The sequence below is a fragment of the Rhea americana genome, unplaced genomic scaffold (assembly GCF_003343005.1).
Source record: "Rhea americana isolate MKP2758 unplaced genomic scaffold, rheAme1 scaffold_14, whole genome shotgun sequence".
Lineage (NCBI taxonomy): Eukaryota > Metazoa > Chordata > Aves > Rheiformes > Rheidae > Rhea > Rhea americana.
In genome coordinates, this window is record NW_028185483.1 from 8333846 (window position 1) to 8351770 (window position 17925).

The 17925-nt window shown below is 37.3% G+C and overlaps 1 protein-coding gene across 1 annotated transcript in view; it reads left to right on the plus strand.

Annotated features, from left to right (window-relative positions):
- The first annotated feature begins 1009 nt into the window (after positions 1-1009).
- CPB1 (carboxypeptidase B1) overlaps positions 1010-17925 on the plus strand; it is a 20462-nt gene continuing 3546 nt past the window's right edge. Inside the window, exons 1-9 of the mRNA XM_085298700.1 lie at positions 1010-1080; positions 1296-1371; positions 4077-4201; positions 6341-6440; positions 7918-8019; positions 8789-8890; positions 11144-11254; positions 11350-11440; positions 12075-12277. Coding sequence (XP_085154826.1) covers positions 1010-1080; positions 1296-1371; positions 4077-4201; positions 6341-6440; positions 7918-8019; positions 8789-8890; positions 11144-11254; positions 11350-11440; positions 12075-12277 — 981 coding nt within the window. The remainder of the gene's footprint in view (positions 1081-1295; positions 1372-4076; positions 4202-6340; positions 6441-7917; positions 8020-8788; positions 8891-11143; positions 11255-11349; positions 11441-12074; positions 12278-17925) is intronic.

Below are 17925 nucleotides of genomic sequence, written 5' to 3' on the forward strand. Positions count from 1 at the left end.
CACTCAGGCATAGTAGAGGACAGAACTGAGCTCATCAGTTCTGTTCTTTATATATTTATACACTTCTGTATTTAGGAACTCCCTGTCAAAAACATCAGCCACCTCAGGGCAGAGCATTAACAGACAATTAATGTTACGTTTAATGCCAAGAACACATTAACAAAAATTAAACAGCTACAATTGCAGTGAGGCAAACACACTATTGTTTTTTTTTTAATAGTTGAAGCACATGAGAGGCAAATCTGAAAATGTTTTTGTATGAATATGTTTCATTCAATCTTCTCCTGCAAATACTTTAATGGGCATTTAGCTTTGATCTTTACATGATTTAATTGGACAACATGCAGGAATTAGTGAATTTATTGATTTATGCAGACTATACGTACAACCTCACTATGACAAGAAATTTCTATATAAATCTGGCTTACTCAGGACACTAAGTGAATTGACTGAGCAAAGAAAAAGTTTAGTGCCTTTCTTCTTTGTTGGGGAAAAAAAAGTGATAATTCTTTCCTTCAAATTGCATTTCCTCTTCCTTTGTGAGAGTTTGACCTAGACCACTTAGAAACAGTGACAATGTTGTGTCATTAAGATCACCAGTCACACAACACCTGACAGAAATCTGCCTTTGTATAAGGCAATCATAAAGTATTACAAAGTAAAGCTTGTAATCCAGAAACCAAATGTTTGCAAAAAAAAAAAAAAAAAAAAATCACTAAAATTGTTCATCAAAATTCACAAACAACAGAAAAGAACAAAGTAAATTAAGTTCATTTTTTGATATGAAGTGTTTGTCCAGTTCAAGTAGTAATATTCCTTAACCACTCTTGAGACTTGCAACTGTTTTCACAGGTGTGGAGTAAAAACACATTATAAATAGCATGCAAATAAAGAAAGGCCATCAGATGATCAGTGGGTTTTTCTAGCATATAATCAATAAAAAGCAGTACAAATAGGTTATAAAAGCAGCCTAGAAGAAGCGAAAGCCCTGTATTTTCTTTTAAAAAAAATGTGGGCACTTTTGGTTCTCATAGGTACTGCAGCTGTTTCTGCTCAGCTACAGGATCTTGCTTTTGATGGGTAAGAAGTTTATATTCATAAATCTTCTCCATTGCAAGAACAAAATCCTTTCAATTAACCTACCTGTTTCAAATCACATTGACCCAAGATTTTGATATAAATCTGAGATTTATATTGGATCCATTGGATTTACATTTATAAATCTTCCTTTGTAAAAACAAAATCCTTTCAATTGACCTACCTGTTTCAAATCCAATCTTTCTCTCCTCTTTCAGCCAGAAGGTGTTTCGTGTGATTCCACAGAATGAAGAACAGGTGGAAATCATCAACACTCTTGCCAGGACCATGCAGGTAAAGAACTTGGGGAAGGGGCTATATTGCACTTGAAAAGAATATTTCTCCTTTTGTTTCACTAATGCATATCTCAAAAAAAAAAAAAAAAAAAAAAAATGCCATGCTGCTGAATTACAGCCTCAATTCTGATTCCATTCAACTCAGCTGGAGTGTTTCTCCAGAAGGAACAGGACAGGGTGATAAAGCCAGAATCAAATAAATGCATTCCAATTTCTTCCTAGAAAAAGCAACTAACTCAGCCTGCATATCAAGGTGCCTACCAGTTTTTATTAATTGAAGAAATTAATCCCAAATGATACATTCAGTGCGGAGTACTTTCAAGAATGTATTAGGTGAAACATAGATATTCCAAGTATCAGCACTTTTACCATTACAGGCAAAACAGTTTGTTTATGTAAATAGTCTAAAAATCCATGCTCTCAACAAATCAAACTTTTCTTTAGCCTTTACTCTCTCATGTCATCTTTTCTTCTCTCACTTTCCTTTAAAGCTTTCTTCCTCCTCAGTCAAGCTTCATTTTTCTAATGGCCTTGATGTAGATAGATGATGACATAGTGACATGAGAAAAAACAATAAAGAAAGCAAATGTGTTTTCAATATTCTCTTAATCTTTGATGTCATAAAATCACTGTTGGTGAAAAAGACATCATTAGCTGTAGGATGAAAGGATAGTATTTTAAATGAAGTACAGATGTGGAGGACTATTATCAACAGACTAGTATAGTATGCTGGAAGAGCATTCTACAGAAAAATGTTATTGGCATGTTGCTGCCTCCTTATCCTAACTCAGAAAATTAATACACCATGCTTGCTTTTAAGTGTATACTATAAAGGAATTCAACTGAAGGATTGTTTGTTTWCTTTTTCTTTTAAACAACGAAAAGATCTCTGGACTACTGTTGTTATCCAAAGTCAGTCAGGACTGACTTTGGAATATATCCTCGGAAAGTCATCTCACTTGAAAATGCATAGTTTGTGGCTATGCGCACCAGCCCCACTTTCCTTTACGTTCATGAGATGAAAGTCTGAGAAAGCATTAGCTTGGCAAACCACMTTTACTTTCAGCCTATAATATGGACTTTAAACACAGTGGATTTGAAGCTGACTTCAGCAAAAATATGGGAAATACTAGCAGTGYTGTCACTTGTCCACCCTGAACTGAACACCATCCTCTAAGGCCACAGGTCCATCCTACCAACATCAGTGTTCAGAGCTGGTTCAGAGTCCTAAAAGCACTTGTACAAGCAAGTCTTTCCTAGCTGATTTATGTAAAGTAGGTATGTAGTGTCCCATTGCTACGGAGTTGGGAGTCCACTGTTGTATAATGACTGTAGGCTAAAACCTCCAATGAAATGTGTAAAAATAAATGTGTATAAATCTATCTGGTATGTCACTGTAATACAAAAAGAAGGTACAGGTTATGCAGAGCAGACCTGCTAATTATATACTGGTAACACTGACTCTACAATATTCAAAAACTCCAGTCATCTTTGTATTAAAAAGACTCTTTCAAGTGAACTTCAGAATAGTTTTACTTAGACCTACCTGCAGTTTGATTTAGGTTGATGCTTGTCTTTTCTTTTCTGTTTCAAATTTAAAATGCAAAGATATGTCACGCTTGGGATGACAGATTATGATGAAACCACCCTATAAGCAGTGTCCCATTTTAGGAATGGTATGGTACTGAGTGTGATCAAGATGTAAAAAAAAGCATTAAAAGAAAGCAACTAAAACATAAAAAGGGTTAATTATCTCAGTTATAAGGAAAGAAAGTTTTGGTTGCTTAAACTGGGAATACCAATTTATCATAGTATATTTAGATGACTCTGCTCCCTGCTTATATTATGACAATCCTAAGATAATAATTTTACATTCAGTGCTTAGATACCAAAGAGAAAGTATATTTAAATATTTTTACTCAGATTAGTAGCCTTTACACATGCAAAGTACACCTTTTCAGATTCAGGCAAAACATACACCCTTTACATGTGTATGCACTTGCTACTTAACCCTGCTAGCAATAGCGCAGAGGTGAATCTTAATATCAGTGCGACATAAATAGTGCTCTACTCATGCTCACACTGGGCCTGTAATGATCTCTGATGCCACATCTATCATCCTTATGCAGACAACCCTTGCAATGAAATCAAGGAAGAGAGCATCCCAAGTCTGGAAACCAAGCACCGATTTTAGCACTGTGCAAGAACCATGTAGTCTCTATTAAGTAAACTAAAAACTCCAAATTGAGATAGTCCAAAAAATGTGTTAATACTTGGCATCAATGCATTATTCCTTGAGTGGGCTTACAAACTTTCTGGATCTTTTCTTCAAGTCATTGTGTGCTGCTCTTGCTTGATGCCTTAGTTAGTTCAAAATTCATAAGCATGTGTTTCAATGCTTTGAATTGGGACCTTTGCGAACTGTCATTGCCATCTCCAGGCAGGTTACAGGGCCTAACAAAATCTTTTTGATAAATTGCAAATCAAATCTTATGGTGATATTTCTGGCAAGCAAGATCAAGTCAATGTACTATGATGGGAATGAAATTTTGTATATTAATCACAATCAACATCACCATCACACATACATCCACCTAAAAAAAATCACAGTAATATACATATATATTTGTATATAGAGATATAGATATACATATATAAATATATTTATATATTTTTATATATATTCATTTGGCCTTCTTTCAGGTTGACTTTTGGCACCCTGATGCTGTCACACTGGTAAAGCCAAAAATGCAGGTTGACTTCCGARTTGAAGCTGACAAGTCTTTTGAGGTTGAAAATCTTTTGGCACAAAACAAAATGGAGTATAAGTAAGTTTGTTCTCAATGCTGTATTTTAAATATAAGGAGATTAAACACCGGGAAAATGTGCTTAATCCTTTCATTGTTGATAGTTCATCTTCCTGTCACAAACTTCCTGCCGCCTGTGGATGCCTCTCCTGGGGTGAGCTTTCTGATGATTGGTCAAATGGAGTGTAGCTGCTCTGGTATAAGGGGGTGAGGTGAAACTTTGACGGCAAGAAGAAACAGGAAACAAAGAGATATTGCCAGGAATTTCCTCAAAGTGAAAGCCCACTGCAGTATGCTAGGGTAGGGCAAGAAATATTTTCCAGTGAAGATAAAATGCAGCAGAGGACTAGAAAGAGGGAATGATGAAATCAGAATCCTAGGACAGCCTTGGGCTTACTCAAGCCACACAGCAGACCCATGGCAAGAATTTTTCCAAAGAGAGAGCTTTCAATTGCCTTACGTATTTCTAATGTATAGTACTCAGAAGTAAAAAGTCCTGAGTTTCCATGACTGAATACAACTTCAGCATAAACAGAGGGATCAGACCACACTGCCGCTGCCATTACATATGCCTGACAACAGAAGCACTGCAGTGAGCAGCACTGAGGAGAGGGTAAGGAGAAGGGAGGAAGACCAGGCAACAGCTCACACTTCATATCTTCCAGTAACTCTGCAACCGTTAACCCAGAATGACGAATTGACTTTGGGCCAGTGGGGGGAAAGGAGCACTGGCAGTCTTCATTGCTTTTTTTAACCCCATCTGAGCAATACAAGTTGGCTTGGCCCAACTTGATTAGCAGACGCCTTCCATGTGTAATGGATATTCTTTCAACATCACTGTACTGACACTGGAAGTCAGTGTTACTTGGTCAGATTCTCACGACTTCATTTGGCGGACAGAGCAGAGAGTTTTTGGCTCTCAGCCCCATGTTGTTGCCACTAGAGCAAACCCCTTTGTCCTACATCATGCAGTTCTCATCAAATATAGCTTTTATGATCTACTAAATCTAAGGATAATCCATCCCTAAAATTACTGACTCCCATACAATGTGTTAAAAGTGTTTGATTTGGATACCACTCAGGGGAGGAAGTCTAGAGACATTCTAAAAGAAATTGTTTTCAGTAGTGCCACAGTCCACATACTGCTCGAGACTCCAATTTCAGTGGCATTTCCTCTCTGGCAAAGGAAGAGTTACTCTACATGTGCTCATATTTCCTGTAATATTCACAAGCTCCCTCAGGTCCATGCACAAATCTTTCAATAGCAAAGGCCACAATGTCTGCAAGGTCTCCCTGACAAACTTCAGTGGAGTGTCCTTGTGGCAGCCCAAGCAGTTACAGTTCTTTTGAAGTGTAACTGCAGTGCCATGACATCATGTCAAGTAGTCATTTGCACTGTTTGTTCTGAAGGCTGGTAGTGCCTCACAAATTGGCCTCCTGCTCTTAAATCCAAATCACAAGTGATCAAGGACATGTCCTGAAGTTACGAGCAAGTTCTGCAAGAACATTAAGACAAGCACTGGAAAAGCAGGGGAACTTCTTTTTCTTTCTTTCTCTCTCTCTCTCTCTCTCTCACATGCACGCGCATACACACACACACACACCTGTGGCACACACACACAGAGCCAAGGTTGAAATATAAGCAAAATGTCCTCAAGAACATGCTTGGTGATGAGCTATGTCTTTGCTTCAGTCCTTGGGAAAGGTTCATGGGAGAGATTCAGCCAGTGGCAGACAGGATACTGGGGTTATGTTGCCCTGCTGTTTTGCCACGATAATAGTTCACATCACATGCTATGGAGTAACTTGAAGGATAGATCATCCCATGTGCAACAGAGCTACCAAATCACTCCTAAACTTTGCAAGCTTGGCTTGACAGAGAAGTTGGATCAGGCAAGCATCTGTGTGTTGCTCCACAAGGGTGTTACACTGCTGCAAGACAGTTGTCCTGAAGAAGCGGGAAGTAGCTTGGAACTTGAATCYAATCTATGTTATTTTCAAATGCATAAATCAAATCCCCTACATTTTGCTTCACAATCCATGTGGCCGTAAATCTGGGCAGACCCTGAAGTATCTATCATCTACCTCACACTTGCTCTTCTACTAACAAATAATAAGTGGTATGGTTCTCTTCATGCTTTTTATGGTGCGTTATTGCAGCATTCTGATTGACAACCTGCAGACTGCAGTGGACGCTCAGTTTGACAGCAAAGTTCGTACTGCTAGTCACAGCTATGAGAACTACAACAAATGGGAAACGGTAAGGTCCAAGTTAGCCACCTTTTTGACTCAGTACTTTAACCTTTGTAGCCCAGATGGCTTCTGATATGTTTCCATCCTTCTTCCCTCTTCATCTTCTGTTCTATCCGTTAATATAACTCCTTGTCCAAACTCTTCTTTCTCCTCCATTAGTTTTATGGCTTATCACAGGGACAGTCTGGACAATCCATCCCYCACACCAATTTCCTCTTCTACTCACAACACTGCAGAGAATCTCTGGTAGAAATTCAGTGATCAGGCTGATGTGCTTCATTACCAACTTGTTCTCCTCTTTTCCCCTCTTACTCCTATCTCCTCTGCTAAACAGCTTTTTTACAACTTGTTTCTATTCTCTGCCCCAATTCTACTTCTTCACCCACCATAAGCTCTCCCCTATTTCCTCCTTTTTTCACAGCCAAGCTGATTTTTCCTGATTTGTAACCCTGACAATGGCATCCCTCACTTCATATCTTTGCAGTTTTGCCACCTCATTCATTGCATGACAGCTCTTGTACTTAGAAGTATGAGAAACTTCCTCTCCTGTCTTTCCTTGCAAGAATCTTCCATTTTTGTACTAATCATTGCTCTACTGTCTACTTGTTACATTTTCAAACAAGAACATTTGTGTTTCCTCTCCAAGTGGTATTTATAGAAAGCCTACAAGAACCAATCAATTTCCCCCCTCCAGAACTCTTCTAAGGAAAAAAAAAATTCTTCTATTTCAAAGCTATTTAAAAAATAAGAACAAAAGCTCCTCTGACTCTGCTTAGGTTATTGGTGTGCTAAAACCCACCAACACTGATACTGTCAACCACTATTTCTAGTATTCCCTTGCCAGTCTGTGTCTGCCGTCTCTTGTCTTTTTCCTAGATCATAGATCTTTGGGCAAGAAACACTTTTGTGTGTGTTAAAAAGTGACCACATTTTTGTGAGCTTCTGAAGGCACACAAAGCAAAGGGAGTTTATTCCAGTAGTTAGATAGTAAATGCTGCTTATACTTCCCTTAAAATACAAACAGGAAAATAATGAATAGATTGAAGGAGATTTTTCTCTCTTCTGTATTTGGTATTGGTAGCTGTTCTWACAAATTCCTGTCCAGTGCTTCTGTCAACGGTTCAAGGATGAAGAGGAGCCATTAAACTAAAAAACATGACAGCATGTAGAAAATTTAAGAAGCTCAATCTACTTAGCTTAACAAGGAAAACAGTTGCCTTTAAGCCCTCTTTAAGGGCTGACAAGGTCATCATCTTTTTATACAGAACTCAATATACAATACTGGAAGGCTTTTGTAATTCACCAGCCATACTCCAATGACTGAAGTTGGATTTAGACAAATTCATGTTAGAAAAATCTTAATTCGGGCAATCAGTTACTGGAATAGCTTGGTGAGGTTTGTAACGGAGCACTGTCACTGAAAAATTAATTATTCTGAACCTGAGGACAGAAACATCAATAAATTTAACTTCCTTATTAAACAGATTGCTGCTTGGACCGCTGATGTTGCTGCTCAGAACCCAAACCTTGTCTCTCGCAGTATAATTGGGGAAACATATGAAGGACAGCAGATGTACCTTCTCAAAGTAAGTGCTTTGATTTCTTCTTGCCAAACTGTTTTCTCCTGTTAACCTCCATAAGATTATGATGTTTATTAGTCATCACTAATGCTAACATACGAATATAAATTTTGCAGGTAGTCAAATATATTTTGTGCACTGCTTCTACTGTGAATTTTCTCACCCTCTAGTTTAAGATATGAATTAAAAAAAGAAGGGCATAATGAATTATGTGGAAGTCCATACATATAAATTTAACCACATTCCTGTAAGCAGWGTAAATTATCATCTACTTTTATATTCTCTCCATGTTTTTTGTAAACCTATTTATTCTAAAAGGATCTATGAATATCAGACTTTACTAGTAATTGGCAACAAATTTGTTCATATCTTCAACAGATTATTCTTAGCACAACTCTTGTGAATAAATAAAGTATTATGAATTAAATGAAGATGAAAGGATAAGGATTACTTGCCCAAAATTGCAGAAGCATTTACTAGAATCTAGCATCCAACAAAACAGGATCAACAATTAGAGTCACTATTAGAAATATATCAACAGTGCAGAATAATCAAAAATCAAATAATCAAATTGTATTAATAAGAAGAAAATTATTAGGATTGTATCATTTTAGCTGAAACACTGTGGTCAGCTACAGCTAGGAGCAGTCCAGAGATTTCCATTTAATCAACAAATGCTATAAAGTTTTACTTTTTAGGTCAACAATCTGACTGACTTATTCTACAACCAAATTATTTTGTTCAAGACCTTTGTTGTTGTTGTTGTTTTCCCTAGGTGGGAAAAAGTGGTACAAATAAGAAGGCCATCTTTATGGATTGTGGTTTCCATGCAAGAGAGTGGATCTCCCCTGCTTTCTGCCAGTGGTTTGTGAAAGAAGTAAGCTTAATGATGAAAAAATATTTTACAAAATACAACTCTTAAGTGAGAGTCAAGGGCTGAAGCCACTGCAGACTGTCTTGTTTCCTCTAAATACATGTCTGCATGTCCCTTTTTCATCCCAGATGATCAGGGCATAATGACTTAAAACATGTCTTAATGGCTGGCCCTTTAGTCTGAGAAGTTTAAGACTCCTTCAGCTTGCTTAAGAGGAAGTAGCAACTACAAGGGTTACTTAGGCAATCTATAGATTTCTCTTTGCACCTGTAGTCAGAGAAAGGTAGGAGACAAGCAAACAGCTCTAGCAACACTATAAATCAAATCATACTCTTTACATATCTGCAAGGTGTAAGGACTAAGGCGGTTGAGGGCAAATTCAGAAGGCAATGGATTGTGTGCCAGAAAGGCCGTCTTCCCACTGCTTTAGGTCCTGTAGTCACAGCAGTTAGGCTTGCTCAGTGAGGCAACGAGCGGCTGGAAACCTACCCTCAGTAAAGCAAAAGCGAGGTGAACTAAGGAAACGTACCCAAGAGAGGAGGAAGACTATATAGCTACATCTACACCCCACTCAAGAAGATAAAAACATTGKCCATATACATCGCTTTGAGCTGTCACTTTAGGTTACACAGAACAGTTCCTAAAACATGAAATAATCTATTCTGGAAAAAAAAAAAAAAAAAAAAAAAAAAAAACAAACTCAGGTGAAATTAGCTTCACTTCAGCCTGGGACTTTTTTCCTGCTCCTTGCCACCACTAGGAGCTATTAAATGCTGCGGAGTTGCTACGAGGTGTATTCCCCCTCACCTTGGCAGTGGAAATCAGTCACCTTCACAGGAGAACTCACTGAGCCTAAAATTTTGTAAGAATTCCTGCTTGATTTTTTCTTTTTTCTTTTCTTTTTTTTTTTTTTTAATATAAAAGAGAAGTAGCAGATGGTATTTAAAACCTGAGTAAAGGGAAGCCAAAATACTTCAGTGAGTCATGCTGGCACAGAAATTGGTGGAAAGTGTAATCTCTGTCTTCTCAGMCAGCCATGCGGTTTTGTGTAAGGAGCAGTGGAAATTGAAAGTGGCATCTCAGTGGAGTCAATGGTAATGTGATTTCATTATCTCCCAATAAGGCTGCAGACAGTATGTGTTATCATTTTCCTCTTAGCAATTCACGTCACTACAGCTAACATTTTCTCTGTCTGGTTGCTTAATTCATGGATGCACCTGACACCAGTAGTGGCTTTGCACAGTGCTTCCAAGTGTGGCTAGGCAGAAGTGCTGTAAAAGCACAGTCCTCTGAGATCCATCTGAAGTTCATCTGAGATGTTTTCTAGACATGAAAGTTAAAAACAAGAGAAATATGATAAAAAAACTCTCCCCTACCACTCCCCCCAAAAAAAAGAGAGAGAGAGAAGAAGCATCAGTTCTAGTGACCAAAACCTACTTTTACAGATTCTACATCCAACCTTTCCACGTGTTAACTAAAGGACAATAGAAACTATTTCTCTTGCACCATAGAAACCATCACATTGCACCCTCTATCCTTTACCTCTGGGTAGAGTTAAAAAAAAAAAAAAAAAAAAAAAAAAAAAAAAACATGGGTGTAACATACTTCTTAGAGTACACTTTACGATTATTGCATGCTGATTCAACACAGATAGGAGTTTGCGAACAAGTGCACAAAGTGGCAGGCCACAAAGAAGCAAGACATACAGGTTTATGGTAGGAGTTCTTACATATATTATGCAATGCATGTGTCTGGAAAAGTGTGTAAAAGTGTGTAAGGATGTTCTTTTCAAGTATTCTTTACAGTTTTGGTTGTTGAAGAAACTTCTCTGCATAACGGATATCAGAAATGGGAACAATGATTTTCCTTTTCACATAAACGCACACTTTAAGGTGACAGGAGATAGGGAGAGTATATGAATAGGAACTTTGCTGTCTCTAAACAAGAAACTAGTAGTAGAAATCTCTTTCCAGTGGTTTATTGTTCTGCCCAAAATCAACACTACTTTACCACATAATTTATCTACCAGAATGAGATGGCTTTCTAGCAGCAGCATGGTTTAAATCCATTAAATCTAGGATTTGTTATTCCTTTGAGTATTTGTAATATCTCAGGGCTTCCATCTCTTGTGGTAAAGAGGATCACTTTGCACCATTACTTAACTCCTGATCTAGACCCAGGCCTCTCAATACAAACAGGTGATATTTTGTTTTGATTCTACGAAGGAGTTAGCTCTGTCTTCTTCTTTCCAACTAGGCTGTTGAGACCTATGGAAAAGATAGTGTCATGACCAAACTTCTTGACAGCTTGGACTTCTACATCCTGCCTGTTCTTAATATTGATGGCTACGTTTACACTTGGAAAAATGTAAGTACATTTTTATTTCTCAAAAGTATTGCCGATCAAGTCAACTACTAGAATTTTCTCTTAGTTTTAATATGAACTTAACCACTCTATTTCAGAATCGCATGTGGAGAAAGACACGCTCTAAAAATGCTGGCAGCACCTGCATTGGTACTGATCCCAACAGGAATTTTAATGCTGGGTGGTGCAGTAAGTGTCTCCTAACAATACGTGCAAACTACCATTAAGAGATACAACAGTCAAGATACTTACGCATGGATTTTCACTGTGCGATGGTTCCTCTCAAGTTCCAGTGAAAACCATCAGTATAGTGTTGTGGAGAAGCTTATGTTCAATTTCTTAGGCCAATTTGGGGGAAAAAAAAACAAACGGTTACAAGGGTCTAGTTACTTCTGTGAACACTAAGTTTGGGGGGTTTTGATTGGTTTCACTCGGTGGGAGAGTCTCTTGATTGGTTCCACTTGGCTGGTTCCTGGGAACATCCTATAACTGAGGAAGACATGCAAGGAAAGGATTGTTCAAACACTCAAGTGAATCATACACTGACTGACTTAGATAATAGAGGGATTTACATCAGTAGTCATGTGCTTCCAAGCATACCTGCTATACAGGAAATACTTCCTGAATGCTATGCCATGCCACCCAATGTCTTAACTATGCAATAAAATTTTCTCTTCTCAGAAGTGGCATGTGTGCCATTTTCTGTAGAATTCAGCAGAATTTCCACGGCTTACCTATGAATGTGGTGTAATGTCACCACTCTCCCATCAGCCAATTATTTTTTCACCWAATATTCATTAATACAATTAATCCTTCTTTCCAGCTATTGGGGCCTCAAATAGACCTTGTGATTCCACTTACTGTGGCCATGCACCTGAATCTGAAAAGGAGACCAAGGCTTTGGCTGATTTTATTCGCAAACATCTTTCTACCATCAAGGCATACTTCACTATTCACTCCTATTCCCAGCTGCTTCTGTTTCCTTATTCGTATACCTACAAACACCCAGGGAATTATGAGGAACTGGTGAGTAGAAGATCTTTGTCATTTTGATATAATGAAAAGAAAAAGTAAAAATAATTACTTGCTATTTAGGTCAGTTTAACTTGAGGCAGTTTCTCACACATCTGGAAAAAATCTGTATTGCCAGTTATTGGAAATATATTAGTTTTTCACAGTAAGAACAAGAGAATCCATTATAGTTTCAAGATAGTTCAAGTATAGGATAAACTGAAGAGCCTTTTTCAATTTACACACACACACACACACACACACAATGAATTTGCCTTAAGGACAGGTTTATCTTCCAATTGAGCTACACCGAAATCCACTGTTATACTGCACCGCTCCTTCCTGACTCAAGAGGTTGCCGTGTGGGGGGCTCCAATACATTACACAGAAACATGATGCTCTGCAAGTTAAGATCACAGCTTGATAGAGAGGTGACAACTATGCAGAAATGACTACACTAGTATCATCAACAACACCTCAGAATCTCTGTCTAACACTTCCTATTGCACCTTAGTTCGCAGTAAAGTAAAACAGTGAAACTCCTATCAAACAGAATGACACAGGTTGAGGTCAATGCAGCAGTTTTGGTCAAAAGTAAAAGGAAACCAGCTAGACACACACAACAAGTGGAAGAAGTTTCTGTTCTGAGGCCTTTTCAAACAGGCCTATGTTTAAATACACCTTTTATGCAGAAGAGGTGAGCAGGACTCTGGTGTTTTAAATGACAATAACCTTACTATCCATCCAAGACCATACCCTAGGCCATACTCTAAAGCCATTTAAATAAGACGGACAGTTTGGTATTTGACTTTTAAAAAAAATCCTTAAAAACAGAGGTTAAGTATTATTGAATTATGTAAAAGCTGTAAGCCTTTTATAAGGCAAAAAATCAACAATAATAAATAATAAAAGACTTCAGTTCTCTGGCATATTAGCAATTAGAAGCTGTTGGCAAAGCAAATAACACAGCAATACAAAACAAACAAATCTTAGTTCTCTCTCTTTCCTGGATGCTGCCAGAAGTCCAAGGCAACAACACTCAGCATGCTGTGGAGCCTTGACAGATTTATGAGCGCTCCCAAATAAATATCATAATTCTGAAGCAAATGCAAAGCAGAGCCAACAATGAAATTTCTTGTTACATTTTTCTGCAGCTTGAAAAAGAGAATGAAATTAAGACGAAGATTTTGTTTYCTTAATTTGTTCCAGGAAGTTTTAACTGTAATTATTCCAGAGAACTGTAGTAATTTGTCTCCATTTTTTACAAAAGTTTAACATTTCACACACTGCAGTTCAATCTAAAGTAATAAATAACATAACCCTTGAGCAGCTTCATTGTCAAGATCACAAAGTTCCCATATGTTAGGTATTTGTGTGACATTCTTGCCTAATTTTCTGAATCAAGAGTAAATATGACAAAACATAACTAAAAGTACAGCATTCTTATATGGAAAAGTTTATATTGACAGTTGTATATTAAGACAGTAATATAGTAAATATGCTTTTATAGGTATTTGAATCTTTATAATATAATTTTTTGAATTTTTATAATTTTAATAAAAAAATTACAAATTTCCATTAGCAATTTTCTATTCCGAAACATAATAAAATTTAAAGAATCAAATTCTAAAATTTTTACCAATAACAAGCTCCCTTTTCTTGGTATAGAGAATAAATCTTGCATTATTTTTCAGGGTGAAAAAAATTAATAGCTCAAGAATGCAAGCTATATATGTCTCTTCAGCCATTTGATTTCATTTTTTGTAAGTTAGTCTTTCCACTGTCACTTTATCATGTATTTTAAACTGAGTACAATGATCCCAGGGAGATTTACATTATTTTCTACTACAGAGCAATTACAGATCTCACCATCACTAAAAGGTATCGGTTTAATAACCGATACCCATGTCCTAATTAAAGGAAAATATTCCCTCTACTGGTGATCCCAACAAAAGACAGCAGGATCCTAGAAATGCTCAACTTCTGTAGTACCTGATTTTAACGAGGGAAGAATTCTTGCCAAAAATTCTTCTTTTGGAGAGCAAGATCACAGTATCATCCAATCAACATTGCCTGTATTTGGAATAATTAAACAAAAAGGGCTCAGCTCAAGCCCCAGCAAATTAAATAGAAAGACTGACTTCACTGGGCTCCGAGTCAGGTCCAACTGCAGCTTTTTAGGTTACTTCAGATAACTAAAACAAATTCATTTGAGCTGTGACTAAAGAAATTTAAGATTTTCAATCAGCAGTTGTATTTAAAATGAGACAGCTGCAGAAGAGGCATTCTGCTATATGCCAATTATTGTGCTTCATGTTTAGAAGTTCTGTCTAGATTTAGAATTTATAGAAATGCCAGAGAATTGGAATCTCAATTGCTAAAGAACTTGTTTTGGCAAATAAAAGGATTGTAAATCATTCTCTAAATGAAGCAGCAAAATTTATAGTGCCATTATCTTATCTTAGAGGTTATTTTTACTCTGACAGATCTAATAAATTAAAGGAAATATAGTTGTGATTTCTTATCTCTTTCAGTAAGCAATTGGACATGTGGTTAAACAAAACTTCGTATATCTGCTTATCATTAACAGCATACTGTTCCACTGTATTTAATTAAAGGTAGCTTAATACCATAGGTTAATGTTGCATTCCAGTGTCTGAGACACAGAAGGGTACAAAAATTGAGTAATCTGAGATTAAAAACATTAAGTTTGTAGAGAAAAGAAAAAAACTAGAGAAGGTTTGCACCTTTCTTGCTTGCAAGCCCAGTGAACCATGTGTCCTTGGGGCCAAAAAAAAAGACTCTGCCAATAGCCTAAAAAAAAAAAACAACCAACCCCCCCCCAATTATTGTAATTTCTTTTGGGTGGAGGATTAGCGCTATCCCTCAACCGCTCATAGTATTAGGGTATAAAGGAAATGGTAGAAGTCATGCATGTTCCTTCCTTCTCCTCAGATGCAAGAGCAGCTTTGAGGCTCTTCACTCTATAGCACACAAGGATTTTTCCAAAACCTTTTTCCCTCTGTGTGCAGGGATTTTCTTTTTCTCCCTTGGGATGTTGCACACAGACTTTCACTCTTATCCAAACAGCACTTGAACAATAAAAACACCCAAGACAGAAAAATCTAGGTCAAGAATTTCTCAGAAGTTACACAATATACCCACGATGACTCCCTGAAAGAAAAATGTGATCCATAAAAAAAAAAAGTACATGAGTACATTTTGCCTGCTTCACAATCCTCTGACTCATTTTTTTTTTACTATACCCTTGAGTGTTACCCTGCATAGAGAATACGTATTTGAATCCATCTCCTAAAGAGAACAGAAGCATTAGTGCTTTGCAATTAAACATTATTCATGGCAAGACCAGCATCTCTTTACATCCCAGCAAAATTCTTTTATTTTACAATTTGCATTTCCTCCTCTTGGAATAAAATCCTTTGTCTTTAATAACGTTTCAGCAATAATAAATAGTTCAGACCATATTTCTAATTAGCTCATGATTTGGCTTTAGCTTCCTATTACATCACCCAATGCGTTCCTAATTTTCCACCAAAATAAACCTAGTTTTCTCAGGTCTTGTTTGTATTGGAATTGGCTTCAGACTATGATTTGATAGGGAAGAGCATGACACATTTTCCTCTCCTTTCCAGGTTCAATTCCACCTTACAGTTAAACAACAAACTCAGGACCAAATACATTTCTGCAGCTAGTTCATTCTCATTGTTACATTAGTGTCTTTGTATTATTACTGTTTGACAAGCTACAAAGTGTTATTAACCCAACCCTAGATACAGACTGAAATCYTGTATCTAGAAAAGTATTACTTGAAGGCATCCTGGCCATATTGGTTATTAAGATCACCAAAACTCATCTTCCATACTGGGTTGGTCTATCATTTCATTTCCTCCTGAGCTTTTACTATAGGACATTGAATAAAGAGGAAACATGCCCAGAGTCTGTGCAGGAACAGTGAATTTCAAATATTTTGCACAACTGACTTGGTCAGATTATTTAACCCAATGCCTGGGAGCAAAGTCCTTTTGCTCTTGATTTTATTCTTGAATGTGTTTAGGACAYGTGACTATCTAAAGTAAGGAACTTTTGAACAGCAAAAATTCTATCAGMCAAGAGACTCAGACAAGCCAATGAACAGTTGTGGTTGTATCTGTGCTGTTTCCAACTCCTTCCTGATTATATTACTTCCTACAAGTAAATATTGGTAAAGTCATCTGGAAAGAACAGCAAACTGAAGCAGATAAAGACAGTATTTTTAAATAAAGTGGGTTCATAACTCCTCTATCCMGTTTGCTGCCACAAATCCCCCGTAACAGCATTGCTCTGTACTGGCAGTCTTAAATTTGTAAAGGGATATTTTTAATAATAGCTTCTCCCAGGTGAAGTTCAAATATGAGCGTATACCTGGCTCAAAGACAGTCTCAAGCAGCTGCAGGCCGCATTCACCTTATTTCCCTCTCACCAGGGATCTACTTCTTAGACAGTCTGTGAGACTGTCGCAGAGAAACAGGCTTGCAAAAAAAGCAGTGTTGCACTCTAGAAGCATTTAACCTGTTGGCTGGATTCTCTAGACTCCTAGGAGAGATCCTTAACTATGAGCAACAACAGAGTAGTGAACTAAATTACACACCAGTCATGGACTCTTTTGAGGGGAGTCTGTCTTTACTGGCAACACAAGGAGCCTCAGAAATTTAGCATAGGTAAAGGTAAAGCAAGGCAAATACAGTTTTCAGCCTCAGACAAATTAGTTTGCAATCCAGAGAGAGAAGAGGAGAGCAACAGTGTGAGAGATCCAGCCAGCGAGTGACCAAGCTTCTCCAGATGCTTGTTAGAATATGATGGCAAAGGGAGTTGCCTGCATGTGGCAGATGMATAATCAAGGTCCCTGGAGCGTTTCTAAACAGCTGCAATTTGCTGAGGCAAATCTAGGCTGATGCTACAAGAACAAAGATGAGGGAGCTGCTCCCAAAAATTATCTATTAACAGTCAGAAGATGCTTAGCCAGATAAATTATCTTGTTAGTTCAAAATGTGGTGAGAAAGGCCAGTAACATGTATATTTCATTAAAAGCTAATAACTGAAAAGATAAGTTTAAAGGGTGCAAATTATATAAAATAATGGAATCTGAGAGCGTGACTCTTGTCTCACTRGCCAGCACACTATGTACACAAGATTAAGCAAAATACAGGGAGCTGCCATATAAACGCAAATGGATCATCAGCACAGGGAATACTACCTTAGCGGAAATAACCAGTCATTTCTGCTCCTAGTTACAAGGTATTGCTTTGGAGTTGCTTCTAGGATTTCAGGATGGCAGTTGGCTCTCTGCCAGTATAASTCTCTGCAGAGACTTATTTTCCTCACAAAAGGATTTCTTACAATCAAAAAAAAAAAAAAAATTATAGAGCTAGCTAAGTCAGTTATGCACAGAGATTCTGAAAACCAGTCAAGAGCAAAGAATATCTTCACAGGTCARAAAGACAGACATGACTCTCCTTGCAGCTCTATTCCAAATAATGTACATGCATGAGACTCCAAACTATGTTTCAAAGGGTAAATATCACTTTTTTAAAAATGTTGGGCATTATTTAGATACTTCTATAAAAGTTTCCATGTAATTTTCTCTTTAAGGATAGCTTTGAGTC